At 37.8% G+C, this 23,079-nt stretch overlaps 1 protein-coding gene across 3 annotated transcripts; it reads left to right on the forward strand.

Annotated features, from left to right (window-relative positions):
- Positions 1-441: 441 nt before the first annotated feature.
- On the forward strand, positions 442-20,631 carry WDR41 (WD repeat domain 41). Of its 3 annotated transcripts, XM_038170600.2 has the most exons (13): positions 450-692; positions 4,074-4,189; positions 8,011-8,059; positions 9,834-9,965; positions 10,326-10,388; positions 10,879-10,990; positions 11,770-11,832; positions 13,032-13,142; positions 14,169-14,353; positions 16,822-16,943; positions 17,902-17,990; positions 19,431-19,564; positions 20,217-20,631. In XM_038170600.2, the coding sequence occupies exons 1-13, from the start codon at positions 642-644 to the stop codon at positions 20,367-20,369; spliced, it is 1,380 nt and encodes a 459-aa protein (XP_038026528.1). In that variant the 5' UTR covers positions 450-641; the 3' UTR covers positions 20,370-20,631. The 3 variants fall into 3 exon arrangements, with proteins under 3 accessions (XP_038026530.1, XP_038026529.1, XP_038026528.1); XM_038170602.2 differs by lacking the exons at positions 17,902-17,990; positions 19,431-19,564; positions 20,217-20,631 and adding an exon at positions 17,760-17,893 and having other exon boundaries at positions 442-692; XM_038170601.2 differs by lacking the exons at positions 4,074-4,189; positions 8,011-8,059 and having other exon boundaries at positions 448-692.
- The last annotated feature ends 2,448 nt before the right edge of the window (positions 20,632-23,079 follow it).

The raw sequence follows: 23,079 nt of genomic DNA on the forward strand, positions 1-23,079 counted from the left end.
GTTGGGTTCTGTGATCTCGCCTCGCATGTGCCTAAGACCCAGAAGGGCTGCCAAGGTTGCCACATGAGGACAGGTGAGGGGCAGGATCGTGGATGGTCATGGCCGGGGCCGTCAGGCTTAACCTGACAGGGCAGCCACGCTTTGAAGGCCACATAGGGCATTTGTGCCTGCATTCAACACGGGCATCGTGGACCTGGGGGAGGCTCAGCGGAGGGGAATGAGGGTAGCCAAGAGAAGACTGTTATACACGGGATTTATTTTTATTTATTTATTTTTATTTATTTATTTATTTTTATTTATTTATTTTTATTTATTTATTTTGCGTTGAGGACCAGACAAGAGGGTCAGGACGAAACGGGATTGTTTCTCTCTGTCATAAATTTCCACCTGAAAGCGAAAGCACGACACACGAGGCGCTCGTGAAGGAAAACACTTTATTTATTATAATTTTTTTTGTCTGTCCCCCACCCGCCGCCTCCCTCCACCTCAACACCGCCCCACCCGCAGCTCGGCGCTGGATTGCTCACGCCTCCCTCCCCCCCCCCGGGCGCGGGGCTCGATTGAGGCGGCCTTTCCCTCAGCGCCGTGCCGTGCCGTGCCGGGCCGGGCCGGGCCGGGCCGTGCCGTGCCGTGCCGCCGCGATGCTGCGCTGGCTGATCGGGGGCGGCCGCGAGCCGCAGGGCCTGGCCGAGGTAGGGCGGCGGGCGGGGCCGGGGGGCCGTTGGGGCCGTTAGGGCCGTTGTCGGAGCGGGTGGGCGGGCGGGCGGTCTGGCTGAGCTCGGCCCTGCCCTGCCCTGCCCTGGGCACCCCCTGTCGATGAAGGGTTTGTGGCGGAGGCTCGGTGTTGGTGCAGCCCGGGTGATTTCTGCCCTGCTTCCAGCTTCTCTCCTCGGTTTCTCGTCCGTAAAAGGGGCGCTGAGCTCAGGCGTCCCTCACGGTGCCTTCCCTGGGTGTGAAGGAGACGGCGTCGCAGTGCCCTCGTCCCTGAGTCTGCTGGATTTCTTAGCTTGGGCTTAGCAAGAGTTAATGAGCAGTTACTAGTGTTCTTTTAATGAACCCCTTTGTAGACCAGACGGATATGAGGAAGCAGTTCTTCAGCTTCTGTACGTGAGCAAGCCGTGGCAGTGTCACAAGCAGCTTGAAACACCAGTATTTACTTCAACAGAAATTTGAGTTCATACCAGCGTGTTGTGTCAGGAGTGGCACTGACCTGTGTCATCAGCCAAAACGCTGGTTGTATTATGGTTGTATTTACCAGCTTAGCGTGCAGCATTTCGTAAAAAGAAGACAGGAAATAAATAATAGCATTCTACGCTAGAAAGCTCCACTGGTGTTTGAGAGCTCCACCCTCTCCAAAGTTTAAACTTCAGCTGTGTTTTAATTACACAGTCATTTGATAAAGCATGAGCATGAGCCAAGGTGTGGTTGAGTTCTTCCATTCTGGCACTCATGGCTCTTTTAAACCTGATCCATGGGACTTTCATTTCCATTGCTGCTGGTAGCAGTACTCATTCCATTTGCTGAACAATGGTGTTTTGGTTCTCTTTGAAAAACTGAAAAATTAATATTTATAAGGATTTGCCCTAAAAATCCTTTTTTGAGTTTTGGAAAATGGTTTCACCTAAAGATAGTCTCTGTAGCCATTCATTCTTTCTGTGCTCTTCTAGTATAGATGAGGAAGTCCCAAAGAGTGAGTAGTAGCCTGTGGATTGATTATGTTCATTTCATGTGCTACGGCTTCAGTCAGTCAGTCGCGAAGAGGCCAGGTCTGACAGCGTGCTGAGCAAATAGTAACCTCCAGGAAAGGTTTTTGATTTTAAATTCTGGAAACATAAATTTCTCGTTACCCATTTCTTGCTTTACTGTGGAATTGAAAATCATTTAGAGTTAAGCTTCTGAAGCTCTTGGGTTGATGGCCATGATATATGTTGTAAGCTGACTAGCTCAGGTAATGGAAATAGTCGTAACTGCAGCGGCATCCTAGTCCATGTAAGATGGTTTATTGTGCTACGTGAGAAGTACAGAGAGATGCCTATATACTTTCGTACCCATATTTTTTGGTAAATTGCTTTAGAAAATACAACCTTTAAATGCTTCAAATCACTAGATTTATAGGAAGCTCTGAAATTAAGTTGAGCATTGTGTTATTTTACCAATTATTGTAGTTGTGATTACAGGTCCTGCATGAAAAACTTCAAGTTGGGAATAGATTGTTAGCATCTGCATCTAATTTTTCTCTTCTAAAAACTTGGTATTGCTGCAAGTTCTATTAATAAATAATGTTTACTAAACAGTCTTCTTTAGAGAAAGAATGCACACGTAACACAAGAAAATACTAATGAGCATCTTGAGGAGAGAATGGCTTGTTATGTGAAAGAACTGGAGGAAAAAATGTTGTTTTGTTGTTCTCTGTAACACATTGCAGCACGGTACCTGTCAATATTCACAGGCATTCTTAGAACAGAATTTTAAAAAAATCAGATTAGACAGGTTCAAAAGAAGTATCACTGTCTTACAATGAAGAGGAAGAATGCCAGGGTATAGAATTAGGATGTGAATGTTACAAATTATGACTTTTTCAAAGTAGTGTTGCAATTGTTTTGTGAATGTATGTTTCTGTTAGTAAGTGAAGAAATGGAAGTCTTCTAACCACTGCAGTGCTTATGTCAGCTGTTAAGTGCTACTGAGATTTCTCAGAATTTTTAGAATGCTGGAATTCTTTTAAGGGATGTTTTGATTTGCTTTTGACAGCTGAATGCTTAGTTTCCATATTTGTCCAACTTTTCTTTATGAGGACTATACTTGCATTATTCTAAATGGGATCTGCTATTCTCACATAATTGCTTAAAATGAGGAACAGTTGCTTCATGAAATGCATCAGATAACACAAAACCAAGATGAAATCACGAGATCTAGCATTTTGACAACCTCTTCATTTTAAATATAAACACAGATTTCCTTCCTTCCGTATTAATTTTGTCATTCTTAACTTGTGAAATACAGCATCATAGTAACAATACAGAAGCAATAGAAAAAAAAATAATATTACTCCTACAAGAAAATATTGATGTTCCTGCAGATATGTTTGTTTCTCATGTAGGATTACTTCTCGTTTCTGCTACAGTGTTCAGTAATTGCAGTTTTACCATGTAGTTTCTGTTGATGTCTTTGAATTATAGACAATCCTAGAAGTAGGAAAGGAAGGATAGCAGGAGTGTTCTGTCACCGAGTTTCTACCTATATGCATTTTTAAAAAAACTACATCTAATAGCAAGTTGCTTCAGAATGGAGAAGACCATAAACACAAAAATACTGTCTTATATTGAAACAAACTGGTGATTGAGATTAGCAGAACTATCATACCTTGAAATTGCAGTCCTATACAATGTTTTGTTGACCCTGCCTAGTGATCAGCTTGCTCCAAGTGATTGATAGTACTTTTAATTAATAGTCTAGTTGGGGTAATTGCAGATGCTGTTCTATAAAATGATTAATTGTTCTCTGTATTTTTCTAAGCTGTTGCCTTTGGTATTCCGTGAACAGAGTACCAGTGGATGATTTATATATTATGTAACAGAACAGCATTATTCACACTTTCAAGGTATTGGGATAATATAGGGTTATATAGAATTTTAAATTTGAATCATAGATGAAAGACATGAGAAGTTCACAAACCTCCCAGGAGGATGTGTAATTTAATGAAAATTTGAATGTGTATGTACGGAGTTCTGAAGTTGGCTCCACAAGATAGCTGGAGCCTAAATTGGATTTTCATGTTGGTGTATCGATAATTTTACAAAATATTTTTTAAACAGAAAATGGTATGTTATGGTTTGAAATACATGCTGTAGAAGGATATCATTAACTGGAAATAATAAGAAATGATCCTCTTTAATGATTTTCATTAAAGCAAAATTAAATTTCAGAAACCTAATTTAACTTCACATATATCTATACACTTACGTAGGAGTCTAAATGTAGATTGATAAACATTACAAAGACCTGATTAAAATAATTATGTCAGTACATAATAAATTTACTTTTTTTTTTTTAATTTTAATTTTTAATTTTAGAAATCGTCTGTACAGACCATTGGTGAAGAACAAATACAAAATCCTTACACGGAGCTCCTTGTGTTGAAAGGTCATCAAGATATAGTACGATTTCTAGTACAAATAGATGATTGCAGGTATGAAATTGCATTCCAAGTTGTTTTATAACATTCTTTGGAACGCTTTGGAGAATACTTATGAAAACATAGACATATTTTTAGTTTTCTGTTTTTGCTGGGGGAGGGTGGGAAAAGACTGGAATTAAAAAGGCAAGGGGTGAACACTTTTTTTACTATATTATTACATCTTCTGGCATCTTTTGTAAGTTGTACTTTTATGAGAAGAGAATGTTGATGGAGTTATGCTTCTTGATACAAGTTCATTTGTTTGGAACAAATGAACTTGTTCAAATGAACTTTGGACAGCTGTTATTTCTCCTTCTTTTACAAAGGAATGTAAACTGCTTTTTTAGTACTGCCTAAAGCTGTGTGGTTGTTATACTTTCTTCTGAAACTCTAGTGCTTAATTCACTTAAGCTGTGGTTGATGAACTTTTTTCTGAAGTTCTCCAATCTTGAAATGTTCAGTGCTTTAATTCTGTGCAGAATGCCTACCTACTAAAATTCGAGATATGTAATATGGCAATTAGACATACCTCCTCCAATTTCCCATTTTTCAACTTGCTGTACTTCTTTGAAACCGTACAGTTCCTTTGTTTTACTTGTCCAGTTTTTAGCTTTGTGCATTTTTTGTACATTCCCTGGCATTCGTTATCAGTTCTGTCTTAGTTCCTTGTAACTAGTTACAACATTCCTGCAAATTCTGAGGAAGGAGTCATCTAAAGACTGGAAAACTGATTATGAGACAGAGGTAGTCATTAGATTTACCGTTGTCACTTTGGAAGTGTGACTAGGAGAATGAGATAAGATACTTTTATGTTAGTGTAAAATTAACCTTACATGCTCTCTCATTTAACCTAATCCTGAAAGAGAGAAGATAATTAACTACCTTAAAGTGAGGTTGTGAAGTTTTTAGTCAATAAGCATTGTGACTCTTGTCTGACATGGAAAATTAAATGGAAACCTCTGAGAACTAAGAACATAAGTAGTAGTCAGGAGACTCTTTGTTAAGGAGCCGCAGTAATTTGTTATCTTGTATGGATGAGGAACAAAAGGATATGTCTAACATGCTCTTCAATGTACTACACAAATTTAAACCAAACTCTTAACCATGCTATATCCTCGCAGTGTACAGCAGGCATTCTGTATAAATATTTGTCTACAAGATACATAATTTCCAAGATGTATATAAATTCAGAGCTTTTCAGTTTTTAGTCTTAATACCATAAACATATACCATAAAAGTTGTATGCATTTCCATAAAATTTATTTTTACATTAAAATAATCCACCGGAAGATTCATGTAAAAATGGAATATTGTTGTGATTTTTCCAACCATCCTTCTCTTTTCAGAGAAGTTGCGAAAATAAACTTTCTTCAGATTATACCTTTCTGAAAACAGACAATGAATAATCTGCTTGGTCTTTATTGAAATACCAGAGTATTCTTAGATTGTAGGCATTTTCTGATGTAAAGAAATAGTGTACCATTTTGGGCAGCATTGTATGTAACAGGTAAATTATTGAAGCTAAACTAATAGTAATCAGTATCAAGCTAAGGCCTGAATGGCTACATTGAAGATAGGTTATGAAAGGGCATATGGATAAGAAGTAAGTTGCATAGCTGGTTAATATTCTGAGAGTTTGAGGAGTTTAATAGAGTCGCTTCACTGGACAGTAATTCAAAGGTTTATTTATGAAGAATATGGTAGTTTATGGATTGTTAAGCATCTGATAATATTTTTCACTTGGTTCTTTTCAATAAAATTAGTATTGTTACTCAGCTTCTGAAATGTTTTTATTTAGTATCTGCAGCTATTCCATTGTGTGTTTTTTGTCAACTGTTGTAAGCCAAGTTTCACGCTTCAGGTCTTTAGATAATATCATCTTATTGAGAATTTTGCAGAAGGATTTTCTTGTTTTCTCAGTGGCTCAGCTAAAACCAGTGAGTGGAAAATTTTCTCAGATTGGTTTTTGAAGATACTAAATAAATCCTGTATAAATGTAACAGAAAGCTGTTTTTTTTTCTTCTCTTCTCTTGTATTTTTTGAACATGAAGTGAGGGTTGTATTGATTGGAAGATCACTGAAGAAGGCTAAGCCTCAGCAAGAGTCTTCCAAAAAATGGACTGAGATAAAATTGCATGTAATACTCTAGCATTTGACACATTAAACTAAACAGAGTTCATAAAACATTTTAAGAATAGCTTTCTTGCTTGCTCATTTGACCATTCCTAGCTCTGTCAGGAAGCAGACAAGGTTATAGAGGATGGTGATCATGACTGGAAAAGAATCAGCTGACCCATGAAACGCCACTTTCATGAACAGGATGTATCTGTAGGATAACAGACTCCACAATATACTTCTATACTTAGACAGAAACCCTGGTTAGGTGATGAAGAGGAAAAATACAAAACAGGGCTTCATTGAACTTGTGTGCTCATGATTCATACTTGTACCTTCTTTCAAACACCAGTTTTCTCTCAGAATTTGTGAAGTGACACACAGTTCCAACTTTAGTCAAGAAAGGAACTGTAATAAAAGGGGTCTTGCTGAAATGTGAGAGTCTTAATATAGCAAGTTCTTGACCTTGTGACAAAACAAGGTGTAGTACAGCTAAATGGCAAGTAAAGATAAGAAATTATTGTTATCAGAGATGTGCATGAAAGGTTGTTTTTTGCTTGGACCTTTTTAAAGAGACATGATTGGATGTAAAATAAAAGATGTGGGAAAAGTACTGTTGGCACTTTTTAACAAAAAAAATGAGGAAAGGAAGTGGGGTGGAAGGGAATTCAGCTTTATGATAGAAAACTTAATCTTTCAGCAAATTTCACAAACATCATAACTGCAAAGTAAGAGTCTAAAAGAAAGGACTTTTTTCAGTTAATGAAACCATTCACAGCTACATTAAAAAAAATGTAGTTGATATAACTTCATGACTTTCTTGCATACAATACACATCTTAGTTATCGGTGTCTTAACTGTTCAACCCTTGTCAAAGGCTTAAAACAAAATGAAAAAATAGAAGGCATGTGTATTGGCAACTAACAACTGAATTCAATTCTCTGTGGAAGATTTTACTTATGGTTTAAGGTTTCTTAACACATATTACATCTTTACTGGGAAAGCTGATATGTTTTCTACAGCTTCAGTGTAGCTGTGGTGTTGATAAAGATGCAAATGTAGGAAGATACTTACAGATACTCACTCCAGCCTGGGGAAAAGATTGAGTTTAGATCAGATTCTGTTAATGTGAATTTAGCAGTCAAAACACTAAAAATAAAATTACTATTTTTCAGTTCTGTGGTGCACTCTTCAGCTGCATTTTTACCAAAAGCTACATTTAGCACCAAAAATGTAGGTCCTTTGCAAGTTTCTTAAGCTACTTGTAAGTGTCATAGTAGAAACTTGGCTCCTCTATTCCTGTGCTGAACTCAACGTGTGATTTGTAATTTCTTTGATGTCTTGCAGTCAGTTGGCTCTGACTGGTAGTATTTGGTTTTAAGGTGTAGTGTTACTGAGTATGTAGGATCTCGCATTAATAAACAAGAGAATTGGTTCTGTAGAGTGGACTTCTATTTATAATAATATGTCTTGCAATTCTTAAACTTTGTTCTTTATTAAGTATGTGTTGACATTAAGTATGTCCTGACTTCAAGATTTGAATTTAAAAACTAGAAACTAGTTGGGATCTATGGATATGTATTTATGTATTTATTCTTTATATCAGAGTACAATACCATATAAATATTATTCTATAATTTTTTTTCTTATGTAGCTGTTTTTCTTCTGTTCCATTACATTATGCTGTATTCAATATTATTTTTCCCCCCCCTTACCAGGTTTGCATCTGCAGGGGATGATGGAATCATATTTCTGTGGAATGCTCAGGTTGGCTCTTTTTTGGGGGGGGAAGGGTAGCATGGGTGTTTCAGAAAGGGTAAAGGTTGAGGAGTTAGAATTGCCTACTAGTGAAAAAGAACTGCAGTATGGTTTCAAATCAGAGCTGCTATTTGAAAATGTAGAAGTTGGAGGGAGTCTGTCATCACTTGCAAAGAAGAGCTAAGAAAGTAAATGTGAGAAAAAAATTAAAAATTAAAGTGTATTGGGAAGGCGTAATGTTTTTACAGATACCAGGGATGAAATATGGATGTGAAAGCAGAAGTATGTATGAATTTGTGACTAATGCTTCATTTAAAATGTCTTTGGTCTTCACTGTAAATGTGAAGATGCTGAACGTGGAAACAATAAATATGTAGCAAGGTCCCTAGGCTCACAAGGCTTATGTATCTATTTTAATTTTAACTATCTCTTAGAAGCTTTATTTGCGATAACTGTTTGCAGTATAACTGAAGAGACTAAATGGAGAGCTAATGCAAAACTGCATTGGAAAGACTTCAAAGTCCGTGAAAGTTAAACATTCCACATAGTGCCAAAACCAGGCCTTACTTGCTTGCAGTGATAAAAATCTTATTATAGTTTTTGAAAACCTTCTAAGATAAAAGAATTATCATGGAAAATGTGCTGTGAGTACGATAACCACCTTCGTACTCCCCTGCTCTATGTCTCCATATCATTGACAAAATTACTGAGAAGGGATGAGCATTAGTCTTACACAAGGAGTCTTAGTATGCAAGCTCGTTAGGATGCTCGTTAGGAAATCTAAAAGGGGGACATAGTGTACTGACTAAACTGTAAATATCAAGCATCCTAGTTAAGGAAGACAGAAATCTCAGATTGTAAACTTTTGTGGAAACATTCTGAAGAATTTATGTTACATGGTCATGTAAATTTAAAATAAGAAAGGAGGAACTTGAAACTCTTTGTCTCTTTTGAGTGGTTTCTGTTAGTGCTTTGCTGAAGGCCTCTTATGATTCTGAAATTTGGAAAAGGAGATAATTTCTGAATATTCAAACACGTATGTGAGTATATATGTACTTAGAGATGTGAGCAGTTTATAGATGTAGAACTCATTTAGGAACAGAGTTCTATTTCCTGCTTCTGTAGGATCTTCATTACATTTTTGTTTAAACAAATCTTTCTGTAGTTTTAATTTAAAAATGATATATTTCTTTACACTTCTGGGTTGTAACTACCCTGTATTTTAGTTGCATGATTGAAGCACCAATATGCTTCTGAATATTTGTTAGGTTCTGCTATCTAACTAAACGGAGCAGAAGTAGCTGCAAACCACCAGCTTAAAACTATAGATAATTTAAATAAATCTATCAGCAAATTGACAGTACTGTGTTTGCCGTAAGATAGGTTAAGTTTTTCAAATAAGTTAAAAATTACTTTTTCTAAGAGAGGCTTTGTCAAAAAATCAGAGTTACTACAGTATTGGTTAAATAGGATGAGTGGCCAGTATTTACATTAAAGTGAAATTAGTATGATATACAGTTTAAGTGCTTCCAGAGATTTTTTTACAGTTATGGTAACATTTATTATGTAGCACTCTTTGTATTTATACTTAATATGTTGTTAAGGTAAGATCTTGAAGTGTGTTAAAGGTCTAGTAAAGGATTAAATCCACACTTGATTGTGAAATTGGGATATTAGACTCCTAGAAGTTCTTGCTCTCAGAAGTAGTTTGGCACCTATGTCATGTGTTACAATAGGTATTTTCCAAGTTTTACCCTTAATTTCCTCTGTTTTTATTTTTCAGACTGGTGAGAAACTTTTTGAACTTCATGGACATACACAAAAAATTACAGCTATAGCACCATTTTCTTCATCAGATGCTTCCGAAGAAAAAAGTAATTTGATTTTAACAGCATCAGCTGATAAAACAGTTATTGTATCCTTAGATCTGGAAAGGATTCAGAAAAATTGTTTTTGTTTGTTTGTTTTTACTGCTAGCATTGACGCAGGCTGCAGGTTGTTTAAATTTATTGGCTGATAATATTCAGTAGGTATAATTGCGGCTAGAAGAATTCTAGTGAAATCTAATCAGATGTAAGCCCTACTAGAATAATGATCCATGGTCATGAGAGGCCATTATTAATTTGTAATTTTGGCGAAATATTGAAAAGGCTATCAGGATTTGTAAGACTGTCTCCCCACATTCTTATATCCCAAACTTTCATTTAATTAAGAACGCAGCAGTTATATTTATAGTATATAATATTGTTATGGCTTCCTTAATGAATTAAGTCAGGTTTGGGACTGCACTACTGGCAGACAGGTTCAAAAAGTGTCGTGTTTCCATTCTACAGTAAAGGTAAGCCAAGGAAACCCTAGACTGGTCAGTCTGTTGTGTGCAATCTTTTCTGTACGGATCGTGAGACATATGGGCAGGTGCATTAAAATGAGCAGCAGTATTTGGTTTAAGTGAGTGACTTAGTGAATGACTGAGAATTAGGCACAAATTGTAGTTTCTTTTTGGAACTCTTGGTACCTTGATTTTCTTTTTGAAAGTCTATAGAACAGGTCATTTTATGGCTTAGTTTTGTTACTGGATTGGATAAAGCAACCTACAGTTAAACTAGTTCTTGAATGCTGTTAGAAAGATTCATTGAAAAATTAGGTTTTGCATTGTTGCTGGAAAAAAAGCAATGTGTAGTTAATTCTGTACTTCTCAAGAAATTAACACTTTAATACTGCATTTCTTAGTACTTACAGCTTTATTCCACTAAAGATCATGATAATTTCATTGAAAAATTCCCTGTAGAACTTTTGCAGGGGACATATATCTGATTTTTGTTCTGCAGTGTTTGACAGTTCTTCAAAGACTGGATGTATGGTTGTCTGGAGGGAGTGATCTATGTGTTTGGAACCGAAAATTAGATCTCTTGTGTAAGACCAGTCATCTTACTGATGCAGGTAAAAATGTAAATGACTCATTATAGCTGTTAAAGTGCAAGTAAAATGGATCTGTATAATGATGCAAAACCAACTTGGCAAATTCTCTTTAATTCTAATGATAACATTATGTATTAGAGCCTCTTTTTTTTTTTTTTTTAAATGTCAAACTCAACCATTTCAAAATTAAGACTGCTTTTAATCTTCTGTGCTGTGTGAATTTTAGAGTATGTCAAATCTCAGTAACTGTAATATTTTACAATTTTATAATACTGTATTTATAATATTTTACAATAATGTGTGTTCCGATTAACTTGGTATATTACAGACCTTAGTTACTGATTTATATGTGCTTGCTGTAGTGGGGGGTGATCCTTTGCTTGCTTTCTCTGGGAAAGAGAGAAATTAATATTTCTACTGTGGTAGTATCAGTATCTAATACTTATTAAAGTTTAGCTCTGCATGTGTTTAGAGTCTCAATAATTACCACAGTATCCTTAATATTGTCTGTATTAGGACATAGACATCTCCGCTTACTTAAAATAAAAAGATTATTGATTCCCAGCTTCCACTCCTATTTCAAGTTCAGTGTTCAGAATTCTGCTATATTCTGGACCAAACCTCCTGCCTCTGCCTCCATGTGAGGTAATCTGTTCATTTCCAGTGCTGTTTGACTTTGTGAGTTATGTTTTTATTCTGTTAATAACTTCTGATGTATCAGTTAACTGTATTTTATTCTGGTCAATAAATACAATAAACGTTTTCTCCCTTCTTTTCTTTTCTTTTTGTTTTTTTCAAAGGTATCAGTACTTTGGTTGAATTGCCTAAGAATTGTGTTGCGGCTGCTGTTGGCAAAGAACTAAGTGAGTATATTGCATTTATGTTAAGTCTTCATGTTCGTCTGTCATTGACTGTTTATCAGAGGTATCTGTAAAGAGCACACCGCTGGAATTGTATTGGACAAGTGAATGGTACCAAGGTGCAATTAGCGATCTTCCTCCTTTTCCTCTTATGTGACAATAAAGCAGACAGTACTGATCTCCTTCAGGAATTTCACTGAGATCTGCCACGATAAATTTTTGTCTCTATTCTTTGTTCCTACTGTTAAAGTCATCTGTCTAGATCTGATTGTGGATATCAACATTTGTCCTGAAGAAAGTTTGCAACTCATTTTCAGAGCTGCTAAATACTAGGCTTCCCTACAGCCTCTGTATCCCAAGATCAAGACCGTGCAATATTGCCAATGAAATAATATGCAGACCTATAATGAGACAATGTGATGGTTTCTGATGTTCACTTAGGAGGCAGGCTTTTCTAGGTATGCAAACACTAAATCATCTGCTAGCTGTTGGTAGGGAGTTTCTTACTAAGAGTATTTTATGAAAGTATTGAAATTTCAAAATTTCAAGTTTCAAGAGAAAAAGCATAGCACTGAGTTCACAAAACAGTAGATAAAAATTCTGATCAAAGAATCAGGAGCAAATTAAAAATGGTCATCTTGTATTTACACTTAGGTATACAATGTAAACTTCCATCTGAAGTTCCCATAGATCTTCAGAAATGCCCTTGAGTTAGCATAAAAAAATATCAAGACTGGTTAAAAGAAAGTCTTAATCCCTGGAAGTTTTGTTTGCCTCATTAGATACTATTGCGTATTTTTGAATAATAGTTTTCAGTCAGATAAGTCTTAAAGACGAATGTTTTTCTTTTAGCTTACTTATCAATAAAGCTATCTAATGCTTTTCACTTCTGCTTTCTACAACTTCTGATGTCGACCAACTTTCTCAATTTCAAAGTTGCTAGGTTAAAATGTTTTATTCTACAGTGGCTGTAACTAGAGACCTGAAGAATAACACTGTAATAAATTATTCCAATTTTGTGTGTTATAAGAAAAGCAGTTAAAGAGATGGTCATAAGTAGCTTTGCAGATCTTGCACTGACTCATTTTTAATGTTCATTAATTTGAGTCTGTCTGAAAATGATGTGTTTTACTTAAGCCTATCTATATTTTACTCTGATAAATGATAAAGCTTACTTAGACAATTTCTCTCTATCTTGGAAGTCATTTTTAGGTTGATTGCTTCCAGTGATAAGTCTGAAGGTTGGAATATCCTTGAAGTAAAACGCCTTGTTGACCATCATGATAACATCTTGTCATTGGTCAGTGTCAATGGTAAGAGGGGTTTTACAGTATTACTTGTTCTGTTAGTTATCGGTGGGATATTTCAACTATGCAGTTTTCGTTGGGACCAAACACGTAATGAAACCAAACTATAATGAAACTTCAAAACTAGTAGCTGAACCTTCTGTGTAGCTGTGAAGGTAGTGAAATGTGAAAATATAACGGCTTTATTTAAGGATTAATGGTGAAATGAAGCCAGGCAGGTTATGATTCAGAAAAAGCTCAAAAGATAAGCAGATATAGGCTGGCACCTAGGTACATTATTTACAAGCTTTGGAAGATGGTGGTGCAATCTGTGCTGCTCATCATGGCAGATCTGAAGCTCTGTCTAGGCAAAGACTGGAGGTGCCCATCCCTTTTACTTTGTTGTCTCATCTGTTTGTTTTTTTTTTTTTTTTTTTTTTGGAGTTCCCTCTGAGCCCAGGACAAAGTATTCCCACTGTGACAGAGAGTGGATATTTGTCCTTTGTCTTATTTTGTTGGCCTGTCTGTTGCATGGGATCTGTGGTACAGAGATTATAAGAAGCTGGAAAGAAGAAAACTTGGATTCAGTTAATAATGGGCAGAAAAAGACAATATTCTACCTGTTTTAAGTATTTGAGGCTGAGACATGGTTTGCTGTGTCTGAGAGGTACTGATAAACTTATCCAATGAATAGAAGGGTTTTACATATAGGCAGCATGAATTTCAAATATTTGTACACACTTCTGGTGGTGATCCTTGCTTTTGCCATACTGTGCATTGTGTCTGATAAATATTCTCTATGGTAGTTAAAATTTTACAGGAGAGAGCTCATCTCCTTTTGATCACCTAAGCTATTGTAAGTGATCAAATGAGTATCTTCTCAAAGAGTGAGAACAAACTCAGTTTGTTCTGTCAGTTACTAACTGTATATTTTATGTAGCTTCAGTCTTAACATGAGCTCTCTTACTCTACAGGGTTCTGACGTTGTGTGAAATGGATGTATTATTTTATATAGTATGATTTCTGTGTGTTTTTTTTTTTTCCCCCCTCTAGATTTGACTTTTGTGACAGGTTCACATGTGGGTGAGTTAATAGTTTGGGATGCAATTGACTGGACAAAGCAGGCTTCTGAGTGCAACTTCTGGGACTCCTCTGTCCATCCAGATTCACAGACAGAAATAAAGTTATCCCAAAGTCCAAATGAAACTTCAGTTCAACACTTAACATGTGATGAGGAGGTAAAAAGCTTTAAACTGAGTATACTATTTCAAGTGAGCTAGCATGACCTTACCATAGAAATCTGAGTGCTTTGCATTTTTAGTTTGGTTGTTGTTGTAAGTAACAGAAAAAAGCTTCTTTAAAATGTACACAGCTGTATTTATGCAATCAGTAGTTTTTATACAAAATTTTAATCATTGAGGTAACTGAAGGTTGTAGGGTGCAGGTGGTGTGGGAGCTAACATAACAGCTTTTTTGACTAACAAATGAAAATTTATTACCTGTTTAAAGTACCACTAGAAAAATAAGAGAATGCATTGCAATGGCATACGTATTTTGTGTGCCATGGTTATTAACATGCAGCTTCCAAAATAATGCATCTCTTGAACAGTTACAGCTAAGAGCACTGTGGAATGAATCAAAGAATTGGCATGTGCAGGTGTACAGAAGTAAATAAATATCACTGCTTTTGTTCAGGCAGGCTATACTTAATTGGGAATAGCACAAAGATGGGTCCAAAATGTATTAGTCTCCTGTAATCATACTTAGGAGCTGTCCTAGGAGTGTTTGGTCAGAATACTCAGGCAGAACCCAGTTACTGTTCATGAAGCAGTAAAATTCTTGGATTATTTATGTTTGTGAAATGTACCAACTATTAATGGGAAAAGAAGAGATGTTTCATTGTGGTACAGTGGAATTCTGTTCTGGAGCCTGTATGTGCATTACTGAGGAATTATTAAGAAAGAAATTTCTGGAAATGGATTCAAAGATGTGAGCTAAAACAGAATAAAAGCTGTGGAAAAGCCCCAACGTAGTCTGAGGGCCAAGTAGTCACTTGAGGTGCTTGTATGTTTATGAAAAGAGGGTTCCCCCTGCCCCCACCCCCAAAAAAAAAAAAAAAAAAAAGGAAAAAGAAACATTGAATGGGGATGAGGAAAAGTAAGTGTAGTTGTCTTTAATGTCTTTAAAGGTAGGATTTCCTGTTTTTTTGTTTTTTTTTGTTTTTTTTTGGGGGGTGCTTTAGTTCTGAAAGAGTAAAAGTCAGTCCTGTTCATGAGAAGTTCTGTGATTGAGCTTCATTCAAACCATTGACTCATTGCTTGAAAGCTACACAAGATAGGGTCTAAGAGGGAAAAGGAATTTTGAGAAGTAGTTCAGAAGTAGTTAAGAACATTGAATGGGATGGAAACTGAGGTTATTGAGGACTTTTCTTGCATTCGTGGAACTGAACTAAACACAAATTGCTGCAGAATTTCAGACTACATGAAGGAAAGGTGGTACTACATCCTTTAAAGAGAACGTGCATTTAGGGGAGATCTGTCTGTCAAGGTACCTTGTTGGCAGGCTTGGTAGTTAGGTAGTTAGAGAAGAACTTGTCTCATTTGTTACTGGGCTTGTAGGCATAGCATCATTCAGAAGGAAATGGGTTGGTAAAGGTTTGGCAATACTGAGGAGTGTATCTGCTATCCTCATATGTATATGTGTGTTTTTAACTTCCCTGTTAAGATCAGTTTACAGTTCGTTTCTTCCTCATCTGTTATTTTCATGGGGTTGAAGATGGCCACGGTTTTGCAAAGGTTTGTGTAAAAAGAAGCATGATCTGTGAAGAGCACCTTTTCAAGAGTTAAAATGTTATATAAAACCAAAGAACCTGTCTCAATGTGGAAGACAAAAAGAGAAAAGGCTGAGATGTAGGAGTGAAAGAGTGATGTGGAAAGGACATTGAATTGACCTTTTCACAAAACTAGGAAAAGAATAAAAATGGGGTTAGCATTTTCTCCTTGATTTGGCAAAATGCTATTAGAAATCTGCACTTAATTTCAGAGGTATCAGAGCTCCCACCACAGGTGTGCATGAGAAGAAAAACGTAATTGGACAGAGCACTGAGCTATTGTATGTTCAAAGTTGCACTTCATTGCGCTTTGCTGAAGGAGAGCATTGAATGTAAAATCCTTCCAGCTCTTCACAGTATTGTAATACCTTTCTGTGAGAGAGTTCTTTTTCTACACTTCTCTTAGTGGAGCCCATGCCCTTGGGCAAGACTCCTATGTGAACCTCCAGATAAATTAAAAAAAAAAAAAAAAGTCAAAACCACAGAACAGCTTCCTGAATTCTCAGGAGTTTCCGTGATAAAAAAAGAGTTTGTCAAAACACTGATTGTTATTTTAATATAAGAATGTTTAATTGTAGAAATGTTTTAATATATTGGTATTCTTGGTTTCTATTTATACTGTAAAGTATAAGATGAAAATACAGAAATGAAATAATTGTGTAGAATGTAGATGGGTATCTGTCATTTCCACAAAAAAAAATCCATATTTTTTTCTATAACTTGTTTCTGTATGTCATAAAGCAGTAACATGAGGACAGAAACTAGCCAGATAATGTTGACAAGATGACATCATAGCACTGCTGGAAATCAATAACATGCAGGGTGATATTTCAGTGTCTGTTTTTGTAAGTTGTTCCATCGAATTTTTCTTTCCAGTGTGTGTTTGCTGCTGTTGGGAAAGGCATATACGTATATAATCTTCAAATGAAGCGTGTGATTGCCTGCCAGAGAACTGCTCATGACTCCTCTGTACTGCACATTGAGAAGCTTCCAAACAGGTACAAGTCATGATATATTTTATCATGCAATAAAGAAATGCAAAATTTGGAAGGGTGGCTAAATACAGTCTGCAAAGCTGCGTCTAATTTCTAGGGCAGGGACTTGATCTTTAGTTTGATCTGTTTTCTTAATGTAGAGCTTGTTGATCTTTTTTTGAAAATAAATAATTATAATTCAATGTGAAACAACTCTAATCTATGCTTGATGCACAGACTGTAAGTAAAATATGTTGGCTATTTGCAAATCAGACTCAAACACACTTTTGTCTGCATTGTGAAAGTACAGCTTAATGTCATGTTGCTTCTACAAAGCAAAGACCTATGGCAGATTCAGAAAATACTTCTCATTTAATATTTCAGCACTGTCTAAATGTTTTAACACAAAATAATAACTTCAAGCCTTTGTTCATTAGTGCTGAATTTCTGGCTTGAACTTATTTGTGACAGCTAAGTTAGAAATTAGTGAAAATAAAATGAACAACTGGTTGATAATCCAATCGTAGTATTTTTAGATCCTTTTATAGTCTTGTTCTATGAAGCAAAAATGTAGTAGAAACTAAAAATTAGGGTCTTGATCTTGTAAATGCATGTACTATTCTATATTGTTTATATGTAATGAAAAGGACTTTTTTGTTATTTTTCCATATGTAAAAAGTATGGTTTTGCTTAGTGAAAGTCAGTTTGTGTGCCTTTGTTTGCAGAGTCTAGATGTGTATTTCATTTTAGAGTGGTACTTATTTTTAAAAATGTGTTTTAAAATGTGTTTATTTTCCACCTATTTTGCAAGTTCATTATATTTTGTCCTGTTACAAATAGTTTATTTTGTGTGGAACATCTGGATGTCCTGCTACATAGGAGAGACACCTGACAAACTTCCTGTGTCTTTTATAAAAACTTCACCAGATGACTTGTGCAGGTAAGTATCCATGCTAGTGTTGTTTATCAACTGTTTTGACAGGCAGCTGATATCCTGTTCAGAAGATGGCAGTGTTCGCATTTGGGAGCTCCGAGAAAAGCAGCAAATGCCAGCTGAACCAGTCCCAACAGGTTTGTCTGTAGTCGGGGTGGGAGGTGGGGTGAAAAGAGCATTTAGAAGAGGAAAAGCAGGGAACGCTATACAGGTGTAGAGAGGCTTCTGAAGGCTTTGCAAGAAGTGATAAAGTCACTATGTTCAAACAACTGAGACAGGTGTGGGAGGGAAACTAGAGAAGACATCAGGCATACAAGCCCTCCAAGGTCTGATTTGAGAATTTAGAAGGTCCTCTGAAGCAGTTATGGGCCATAAACCTTATCTAGGGTTTCCTGTTGTATTAGCTGGTGAAAAATTATTATGTCTCCTTGCAAACTTTGATCCACTTCTGCTTGTACTGGGTACCCTACCAGGCAAGAGTAAGTAGTTGCAAGATCTTAAGAGGAAATCTAAAGGCAAACTTGAAAATGAGCAGCTGACGCACACACACACACACAAATTCTCCTTGAACTTGCAGGGACATTGGCACTCACTTGGAGACTGTACCCAACCTCACTTGCATACTAGTTGCAGTCGTCAGGGCTACTTGCTATTTTAGGAAGCATTTTCCCTAAGCATAGGCATTGCTTCTTAGTGCTTGCTTCTCTTTGACCAGGCCAGCAGCTTCCCTTGGTACTGGTAGTTGTGGGTTTGGAGAGGTGGTCTGTACAACATAATTGGTATTAAGGATTGGGAACAGTAAGGAGCTATTTTCTCATAGATTATTCTCATAGAGCATAGAATAGTTTTGAGAAGGGACCTTAAAGATCATCTAATTCTAACCTCCTTTCCATGGGCAGGGACACCTCCCAGGAAGGGACCAGGTTACTCAGAGCCCCATCCAACCTGGATTCTCCCTTCTCAAATATTTTTATTAGAGCTGTGAGTGATTTTGGTGATGTATTTAGTCTGCCCGGCTGTTCATGTGCTGGGGCACAGATAAGTGTTTTCTTGTGGAATTATCTGAAGTAGAAGTCTGTGGACAGTTTGTACAAATGAACAATACCAGAAACTTACTTGCTACCTCTATGCAGTAATCAACGCATTAGTGCAGGACATGCAGGGAAAAGATTGGCACGTCTTGTCCCTCTTCTGAGGACAAGAGACAGCTAGTCAATTTAGAAAGACAGAGCATCATGGTCCTGCATCTGCCTTCCCTGTATAGTTAGTTCATTTAAGCATTTCCTGTTTTTCCTGCTAAATGCACATATCATCTTGTTCAGATGAGTAGTTTAATATTTGTCATATTGCAAGTAAGAGCAAGAGTCAAAGTACCTATGCTTCCCTCCACCCTCAGGATGAATAACTCTGATGCAGAAATGCTGTGCAGTAAAATGCTTCTGTTATTTTGCCATGTAGACTGGCCTGCTTTTAGATTTTAACTGACTCCCATAGTTCTCTTCTTAGCTAGAAGATACACATCTTACGTGATTTTTTTTTTCCAAAATAAAAGCTGTTTCTTCCCCTCCCAACCCCAGGATTTTTCAACATGTGGGGATTCGGAAGGGCAAACAAACAGGCAAACCAAGCTGCGAAGAAGACACAGGAGAACACAACTATGCATTTTTTGGAGCTGGTTGGTGATTTGATCGGTCATTCATCAGCTGTGCAGGTTGGTCATCTTTAGTAAGAAGAAGAAAAAGTGAATTCCATTTACTGATGTAATTTTCAAAATATTCCTTAAGCAGCTGTAACTTTTCGGCTGTCTGGCTCTGGAGGCTGGGAATATGTTTGTCACACTGTGGAGTTGTGTGGGATAACTGGGTTTTAGGTCCTTCTAACTTCACCAGAAATGAGGTGACCAGTCAATGTGCACATTGGTTATGTGGTATATGTAGCACAGTGTGAAAACAGTAAATTACAGTTCTCATTAGAACTCGAACAATGACTGATGTGTGAGGATTGTGTCTATAGGTGTACGTGTAAACACCACAGGAAATCTGGTGGCATATTGTTTTTTTTTTTTTTTGTAGACTGCAAACACTACAACTGGGAACTGGATGTTTGTTCCAAATTTCATCTTAAGTTTGCAATCTAAACATGGGCTTATAGAAAAATGTAAACTATTCAGGAATTTTAGCCTAACGTGGCATTTCATGACATCTCGAACATACAGAAAGTATATGCTATAATTTTGGATACCTAACATTCAAACAGAACCATTTCAGACACATGTACTTGTTTAGTCCAGCTTTACACTGAATGTTTAAGCCAGCTGACAATATCATGTGAATACCATGCTAATAGTAATGGTTTTCTTGCAGATGTTCCTGTATTTTGGTGAACTGGGACTGGTTACATGCTCTGCTGACCACCTCATAATCTTGTGGAAGGATGGTGAACGGGAATCTAGACTACGGAGTTTAACGTTATTTCAAAAATTGGCACAGAACGGTGATTTGCAGCTCAAATTTTAAATAGCTTGAATACAGGCTAAATATCCATAAACTGGATGTGCATTAAATGTGAGTGTAAAGGAAACTCTGAGCTACTGGGAATGTGACTATCAATAAGGTTTACACTTAATGTCATGTATTATATTGGAATTTTTATGGCTACTACTCTTCTCAAAGGAGAATTTTGCATGTTGAAACTTACTTGGCTTTATCTGTCAGTAGAAATGGTGTTCCCTTAAACGACTGAAGATAACGACAACTCATTAAATAGTTTCTAGTATTATTCCTAATGTTTAAAAAATTCATGGGTGGATGTCAAAATTAAGAGTTGTTAAAAATACTTAGCTGGGTGATAACTGAAGCAGCTGGAGCTATTCCACAGTGCTCTGTGTGGAAAAGAGGCACAAGAACAAACAGAAGGCTTTCTGCTTTTTTTTTTATTTACCCTGAGCTGGTGGAAGAGGGTGGGGAGCAGAATGTGGCCCTCATAATCCATGAGGAAATGGTTGGTGACCTGCTACAGCACTTGGATGTACACAAGTTGATGGGACTGGATGGGACCCACCCGAGGGTACTGAGAGAACTGGCAGAGGAGCAGGCCAAGCTGCTTTCCATCATTTATCGGCAGTCCTGGCTATTGGGGGAAGTCCCAGTTGACTGGTGGCTAGCAAACGTGACGCCCATCTACAAGAAGGGCTGGAGGGCAGACCCGGGGAACTATAGGCCTGTCAGTTTGACCTCAGTGCCAGGGAAGCTCATGGAGCAGATTATCTTGAGTGTCATCACATGGCACTTACAGGGCAGCCAGGTGATCAGACCCGGTCAGCATGGGTTTATGGAAGGCAGATCCTGCTTGACGAACCTGATCTCCTTCTATGACAAAGTGACGCGCTGGGTGGATGAGGGAAAGGCTGTGAATGTGGTCTACCTTGACTTCAGCAAGGCTTTTGACACCCTTCCCCACTGAATTCTCCTCAAGAAACTGGCTGCTCATGGCTTGGACTGGTGTACATTTCGTTGGGTTAGAAACTGGCTGGATAGCCGGGCCCAAAGAGTCGTGGTGAATGGGGTCAAATCCAGTTGGAGGCCGGTCACTAGCGGCATTCCCCAGGGCTCAGTACTGGGGCCAGTCCTCTTTAATATCTTTATCGATGATCTGGATGAGGGGATCGAGTGCACCCTCAGTAAATTTGCAGATGACACCAAGATACATGCATGTGTCAGCCTGCTCAGGAAGGCTCTGCAGGAGGATCTGGAGAGGCTGGACCTATGGGCTGAGGCCAACTGCATGAAGTTCAACAAGGCCAAGTGCCGGGTCCTGCACCTAGGGCACAACAACCCCAAGCAGAGCTACAGGCTGGGGGATGAGTGGTTGGAGAGCTGCCAGGCAGAGAAGGACCTGGGAGTATTGGTTGGTAGTGTCCTGAATATGAGCCAGCAGTGTGCTCAGGTGGCCAAGAAGGCCAACAGCATCCTGGCTTGTATCAGAAACAGCGTGGCCAGCAGGGAGAGGGAAGTGATTGTCCCCCTGTACTTGGCTCCGGTGAGGCCACACCTTGAGTACTGTGTTCAGTTTTGGGCCCCTCGCTACAAGAAGGACATCGAGGTGCTCGAGTGAGTCCAGAGAAGGGCAATGAAGCTGGTGAGGGGCCTGGAGAGCAAGTCCTACGAGGAGCGGTTGAGGGAGCTGGGATTGTTCAGCCTGGAGAAAAGGAGGCTCAGGGGCGACCTTATTGCTCTCTACAGATACCTTAAAGGAGGCAGTAGCGAGGTGGGGGTTGGCCTGTTCTCCCACGTGCCTGGTGACAGGATGAGGGGGAATGGGCTGAAGTTGCGCCAGGGGAGGTTTGGGTCAGATATTAGGAAGAACTTCTTTACCGAAAGGGTTGTTAGACATTGGAATAGGCTGCCCAGGGAAGTGGTGGAGTCACCATCCCTGGAGGTCTTTAAAAGATGTTTAGATGTAGAGCTGAGTGATACGGTTTAGTGGAGGACTTGTTGGTGTTAGGTCAGAGGTTGGACTACGTGTTCTTGGAGGTCTCTTCCAACCTAGATGATTCTGTGATTCCGCTTTGTGTAATTTATTTCTTAACACCTGAAGTCTGAAAGACTTTAGTCACTGATGGCTCATAGTTAAATTTCTACCAAAAAAAAAAAAGACAGTTTTCGTAGAATTTTTGCGTATGAAGTTACACCAAGGGTTAGAGGAAGAAAGAAAAGTAGACAATACCAGTTCATCAGGTCTGCCCATTGGTCTCTATCTAATGCGTTGTTTTAGCTGGTCTTCACCAGCAAGTGTTGTGTTTTTAGCTACTCTGTGAAAGGTACAAACTGGGGGAGAGCAGCTTCTCTGGCTTTTTTTTCCTCATTTCGACTGGGAAATAATTTAGTTGTTCATAAAGTGTGTATATATGTTGTTACTAAAACTTTACAGTGAAAGCTTATAAAACTTTCTTTTCCATTTTTTTGAGAGGCTACTGCTATCATCAGTTACAACTAGAATGGATGAACATCATCTTTTATTACCTTTTCTCCCTTTACCATGAGAACAACTATTTCATCTTTATGTGACTGCTTTTGAGTGAATACCTGGTAGAGATACAAACTTATTTCACCGAACAGTTCTAGTCACAAAACTCATTGTGCATTTTACAGGGATGTAATTCAGTCTTAAATAGTCCTACATGCATGTATAAATATTTATATCTACCAAAAGTGCCATTGTTCTTAG

The sequence above is a fragment of the Anas platyrhynchos genome, chromosome Z (assembly GCF_047663525.1).
Source record: "Anas platyrhynchos isolate ZD024472 breed Pekin duck chromosome Z, IASCAAS_PekinDuck_T2T, whole genome shotgun sequence".
Taxonomy (NCBI): Eukaryota; Metazoa; Chordata; class Aves; order Anseriformes; family Anatidae; genus Anas; species Anas platyrhynchos.